The 5,634-nt window shown below is 35.2% G+C and overlaps 2 protein-coding genes across 9 annotated transcripts in view; both read left to right on the top strand.

Moving 5' to 3' along the window:
• LOC107627175 (CCA tRNA nucleotidyltransferase, mitochondrial) lies at nt 1,151-4,985 on the top strand. Of its 4 annotated transcripts, none has more exons than XM_021115772.1 (8): nt 1,151-1,692; nt 3,485-3,771; nt 3,850-3,986; nt 4,129-4,246; nt 4,355-4,393; nt 4,553-4,608; nt 4,682-4,758; nt 4,852-4,952. In XM_021115772.1, exons 2-7 carry the CDS (start codon nt 3,619-3,621, stop codon nt 4,734-4,736), a joined length of 558 nt encoding a protein of 185 aa, XP_020971431.1. In that variant the 5' UTR covers nt 1,151-1,692; nt 3,485-3,618; the 3' UTR covers nt 4,737-4,758; nt 4,852-4,952. The 4 variants fall into 4 exon arrangements, with proteins under 4 accessions (XP_020971431.1, XP_020971432.1, XP_020971430.1 ...); XM_021115771.1 differs by having other exon boundaries at nt 1,172-1,692; nt 4,682-4,731; nt 4,852-4,985; XM_021115773.1 differs by lacking the exon at nt 4,682-4,758 and having other exon boundaries at nt 1,160-1,692; nt 4,852-4,976.
• The window catches only part of LOC110268814 (serine/threonine-protein kinase ATG1t-like), a 24,220-nt gene continuing 21,535 nt past the window's right edge, over nt 2,950-5,634 (top strand). For all 5 annotated transcript variants that reach the window (XM_021115776.1, XM_021115774.1, XM_021115777.1 and 2 more), the window contains exon 1: nt 2,950-2,956. In XM_021115776.1, coding sequence (XP_020971435.1) covers nt 2,952-2,956 — 5 coding nt within the window. In that variant the 5' untranslated portion in view covers nt 2,950-2,951. The remainder of the gene's footprint in view (nt 2,957-5,634) is intronic.

Here is a 5,634-nt window from a genome sequence, read left to right as displayed (position 1 = left end):
CGGCACCGGCAGCAGCGAAGCTTGGAGCTGTCGTCACCGTCGTCGTCGCCGTCGCCGCCTCGCCCCCTCGGGCCGCTTGCTTCTGCTTTCTTGCTTTTCTGATTTTGCTTCTTACTTCTACTTCTTGCTTTTTGTTTCTGCTGCTTCTACTTCTTGGTTTGGTGGTGGTGTTGGTGGTGATGGTGATGGTGTTGATGTTGATGTTGGTGTTGGTATTGGTGTTGGTGGTGTTGGTGTTGCTTTTTACTTCTGCTTTTTGGTTTGCTTTTGCTGCTTGCTTTTTGCTTCTACTGATTTTGAATTTTTGCATCTGTTTCTGCTTCTTGGTTTGGTGGTGGTGGTGGTGGTGGAGGAGGAGGTAAGTGCTGGTAGGGGTGAGTGCATTTTTGTCCGAAAAAATTAAAAGGACGATTTTAATACGAAAAAAATGTTAAGGATGATTCTAAATCGAAAATGACGATGGGACAGTTTCGATTCTGACCTTCAACGTTAGGGACCAAAACAATACTTATCCCAAGTGTTTATGAATTAGTTAAAAAAAATTTCTTTAATCCATGAATTATTTATTTTTTTAAATTAGTTTATAATATTTTGATTTATAGTATGAATGATAATTTATTTAAAATTACAAATATAATAATAAAGTTAAATTTAAAAAAATGAGAGAAAAATTTTAAAGAACAAAACTGGAGTCTAAAACATAACTAAAATTATTTGGTACGTATGAATATTTTTTAAAATGTTCAATATTTAAAATTATTTGATATGTATAAATATTTTCTTACGTTCTAGTTTTGCATATGAATATTTTCTCATCTTTTTAAATTTAACTTTATTGTTATATTTGTAATTTTAGATAAATTATCATTCATACTATAAATCAAAATATTATAAATTAATTTTAAAAAATAAATAATTCATGGACTAAAGAATTTTTTTAACTAATTCATAAATCAAATGACAAATTTTTTTGATGCAATAAAATATATTTCTTTAATAATAATCTATTACAGTCCAAAAATTATTGTTTTTCTTTAGCTCAATTTTTTTGGCCCAATACAACAAAAATATATTTGTAATTAAAGTTCCTCAAATATTTTAGCCGCCGATTCTTCGTCGCTAGTTGTTCTGAAAACCGGTTCGAACCAGTCGAACCGTGAACCGTTGCCAATTACGATTTGAAGTTTTGAACAGAAGCTAAAACCGTCAAAATTGAAAAACCGTTATTGGACTGCCGAATCGGCCGGGAATCGATTGGTCGAACCGAACCGTGACCCGGCCAGTTTTTAAATTGTGTCAAAAACGGCTGCGTTTTGGTTGCTGAACCCTAACTCCTTAACTTCCCTAACCATTACCCTCTCCTCTCCAATCTCCAGAACGCGAAGCAGCACTCACCTGGACGGCTGGACCTCGAGCTTCCGGCGCAACTTCCGTCCAGCCACCGTCGCCGTCGCAACTTCCGTCTAGCCAACGTCAGCCAGCTCTGTTCGCGCAGCCACTTTCCATCGCGCAGTAGCTCTGTTGATCTTCGAAAACCGAAACCACCGCCAGCGCCACTTTCGGTCGCGCAGCCACTTCCCCCGGCGCCAGCTCTGTTCCATACTTCCACCCCGTCAGCCACTGTCTTGCCTCTTGCCAGCCACTATCCCCGCCAGCTCTGCTTTTTTCCAGGCTTCCAGCTTCTAGCCCTAGGTATTTATTTTTTTCTTTGTAATAATAATTGTTGAATAATTGATTGCGATAAGGATCACTGCCGGAAACGAGCCTTTTCTCATGTCTCCCGAACACAAAGCCAATTGAGATGAAAACTTATATTTGCCCCTTTACTTCTGTTGTCGGCATACTGGTCTTGGCCTTTAGGTAGCGTTTGGTAGAGAGATAGAGACTGAAAGACTGAGACTGGGAGACAGAGACTAAGAGACAGAGACCGAAATAAATTTTAATATTCTGTTTGGTGCAAAGTGAGAGACAGAAATTGAAACAAGAATAAAAGTTTAATTTAATTTGCACAAAAGATAAAATTGGAATTAATTAATTGAATAAGGGTATTTTAGGTATAAAATGTTATTAAAATTTCAGTCTCTGTCTCTAAAAATTTCAGTCCTCTGTGTCCCTACTTTTTGGAGATACTGAAGTACTGAAATTTTAGGGACAGAGACAGAAATTTTAGTGTCAGTCTTTGAGCCAACAAACATGATACTGTGTCTCAGTCTCTCAGTCTCTGTCTCAGTATCTCAAAACAAACGCTATCTTATATTGATTAGTGATTAGCTCTGGTTCATTACTGATTTTGTGTGTTGTGTTTTACTGTTTTGTTTTGTGATTTAATTGTACCTAGATTGTGACTCTGTTGATTATTTGATGGCAATTATTGCACTGTTTCTGACTGATTAGTGATTAGCTCAGTGCTCAATTGTTCATTTGTTCTTCACTTGTTCATCATTTTTTTTTGTTTTTTACGCTCTGTTTCTGTCTTTCGAAGGTTTGGTTGATTGGTTGTGTTGTTAATTTTTGTTGAACCATTATTTGATTGTTGGTTTACTCTGGTTCTGCTGCTGTTTATTGATTATTGATTATTTCGAAGCTCTGTGCTGCTGTTTTTGTATTGTGATTTTAATTTACTAATTATTGATTTTGAATGTCTTGTGATTGTTGATTAGTGATGTGTTGCTGACTTGTGTTTGTTTAACTGTTTTGTGATTTACATGTGCTTGGATTGTGACTGCTTTTCTGATTTATTGAGTAACATGATGAAGGAGCATTAAAGTGTCAAGTTTAGCTCTGGGCTATTGTGAAATCCTTTTGCTTTTCCTGATTTGTTTTGAGTATCTTCAAGTGAATACAATTTTGTTGTGAGAACAGAGACACCTCTCTTGATTAGAAATTTGTGGTATGTTAGGTAGCAGGTTAGAATTAGGTGGCAATAGCTTTGAGTCTGTAGCTATGGAAGAATGAGGTTTCTGAACTTCTAGTTTGTGTTAAATGATATGGAGTGTATAGCTGCTACTTCAAGGAACCTTCATTCTTTTTTTTTTTTTTTGGTGAGGAAACCTTGATTCTTTTTCTTTGTTTCTTGGACAAATTTAAACCAAAGTTGGAAATGGTTTGATATTTTTTGGTATTTTTTTTATGTAATTGCTTTAATTGATTAATGTCATCACAGCAAATATTTATAAGATGAAGAAAGAATTTTGGTTTCTCTTATAGCAAACTTTGAAAGCAAAAGCTTAAGTTCATTAAAGTATTTAAGTTTGTACTTTATCTAAAGGTCTTAAATTGATGATATTTTATGTAGTGCTTTAAATTTTGAAGATATTTTAAAATTTATATTAGATTATAATTATATTTTAGAGTGTTTTATTTATAATTTATTTATTATTTTAATATAAAACGGCTTTTTCAGTTAGATCACAGTTAAACCAATTAGACCACTAAACCAGTAAACCAATAACTAAAGCAGTTTGATGACCGGTTCGATTTTCAGAACCTAAATTCTCACTCTTACGCACGCCAACCGTTACGACTCTTCCGTCTTCCACTTCTTAACTCTCCCCTTCCAACAAGAACAACAACAACTATCTCTACGCCGTCATTTCTAATCTGCTGCGCTGTGCACCAATGTCGATTGCCACTCAGCACGTTCTTCAGGTGAGGGACAAAATCGAACTTTCCGACATTGAGCGCAGGATCTTCGATAGGCTTCTCGCCACTGTCCGCCACTTCAACCTCCAAACTCAGGTCCGCGTCGCCGGCGGCTGGGTCCGTGACAAGGTCCCCCCTTTTCTATCTGTAGATAGCTCTTTAGCCCTAATTTTTCTGTTTGGGATTTGAATTTGGTTGGTTTTGCAGCTCCTGGCGAAGGATTGCTATGACATCGATATCGCTCTTGACAATATGATGGGCACCGAGTTTGTCAACAAGGTGAAGGAGTACTTGGTGTCCATCGGTGAAGGTAAAGATGTTCATGATAAGGGCAAGATTAAGCCGTATGTTCCTCCCGATTTCTCTTCTTTATTGCTTTCTTTTACAATTTTATTGTATGTTTCTCATGTATTACTCTGTTTAGTCATGAAAATTGAATTCTTTGAAGCAATGTAGAACATAAATGACATTTTTATTTTTTGGCAGCAACCCTCCCCGGTCTAAACATTTGGAGACAGCAATGATGCGTTGGTTTGATATGAAGATTGATTTTGTTAACTTAAGGAGTGAAGAGTATACTGAGAATAGCCGCATTCCTTCTAAGGTATGTTACCGCACACACTTAATGGTATTCTTGCTATATGCATATTCCACTTCTTTTCTTTTGATTTATTGTCATGTAAGATAAGATGTTCTGCTAATTTCCTCCTAGTTGGACTCACGTGAATGTCTTGTCTTGTTATCGATGAAGGTGAATTTCCTCTATGTTTTGCACTCTCCTTGTTTATTAAGCTAATTTTATGGCAACATGAACGTGTTGATTATATACCATTGCAATGTGTGCGTGTGTGTATTCTCCGCATGACCAAGTCAAGTTCAACCGAATAAAGTTTTTCTTCATGTCTAACAGCAAAGCTTTGGCACACCTGAAGTGGATGCATATAGGAGGGATTTGACAATTAACAGGTATCTTTGTGTTTTTATACCTGGGCTATGGCCTATCATTTTTTTTCGGTGAATGTTTGGTTGTGCATGACAGCTTATTCTACAATATCCACACTGACTCGGTTGAAGATTTTACGAAGAGAGGTTAGAATTGATATATTGCCAAAACAAGTATAAGAATTACTTGACCCTCCCTCCCCTTCTTCCCTCCACACATTTCTTTTTTATATCTCCACATGTAACAATCTCATTGGCACTTTGCAGGGATCTCAGACCTTAAGTCTGGAAGGATAGTGACTCCTTTACCTCCAAAAGCTACCTTTCTTGATGACCCTTTACGAGTTCTTCGAGCCATTAGATTTGGTATACTTTAATTTCGAAGATATTTGCATTTTTGTATACCCTGTAAACGTTGATTTAAATTGGACTAAAAGATGGATGATTTTAAATAATAGAAAAGATAAGCAATCCATTTCAAATAATAAAAAAGATGAACTGTCTATTTAAAACACACATAAAACACACAAGAGTAACTTAAACTCGCCACTATTAACACGGTTAACTTTCATTCATTGACGGTTTTTATTAGGATTTATATAAAAATATTAAATTTCGTTTGTTGTATGGAGTATATAAAAATTTGGTTTGTTGAATGGAAGTACATCAAAATTTCAAATATAATTTAAATAACTTATCCCAAAAAGAACTTAATAGAGATGGATTGATTGGTTGGATGATTCCCATTAATGAATAAGAGTCAATCCTGTTCGATCAAAACAAAAGTAATCGTGTTAATAGTGGGCAGTTTAACGGTCTACTTATGTGCTTTCAAAGTAAACGTGTTAATGTGCTCATTTTAAATGGACAGTCCATCTTTTCTATTATTTAAAATGGACTATTTATCTTCTCTATTATTTAAAATTATTCATTTTTTCTATTATTTGAAACATTCCATTCTTAAGAGTTCGATCAAATTTAAATTATTAATACTTTTTATTATTTTCAAAAATTGAATTTAATTATTTATAAATACATATATCTCGTTTA

The sequence above is a fragment of the Arachis ipaensis genome, chromosome B02 (genome assembly GCF_000816755.2).
Source record: "Arachis ipaensis cultivar K30076 chromosome B02, Araip1.1, whole genome shotgun sequence".
NCBI classification, from domain to species: domain Eukaryota; kingdom Viridiplantae; phylum Streptophyta; class Magnoliopsida; order Fabales; family Fabaceae; genus Arachis; species Arachis ipaensis.
This window is presented reverse-complemented; position numbering and strand designations above follow the sequence as displayed.

Excerpts from the sequence above, each read along its gene's own strand:
- LOC107627175 (XM_021115771.1), top strand. The coding sequence starts at position 3,619 with ATGTCGATTGCCACTCAGCACGTTCTTCAGGTGAGGGACAAAATCGAA. Across the intron at positions 3,772-3,849 it reads GCGGCTGGGTCCGTGACAAG|CTCCTGGCGAAGGATTGCTA; the intron begins GTCCCCCCTTTT and ends TTGGTTTTGCAG. Across the intron at positions 4,732-4,851 it reads TGAAGATTTTACGAAGAGAG|GGATCTCAGACCTTAAGTCT; the intron begins GTTAGAATTGAT and ends GGCACTTTGCAG.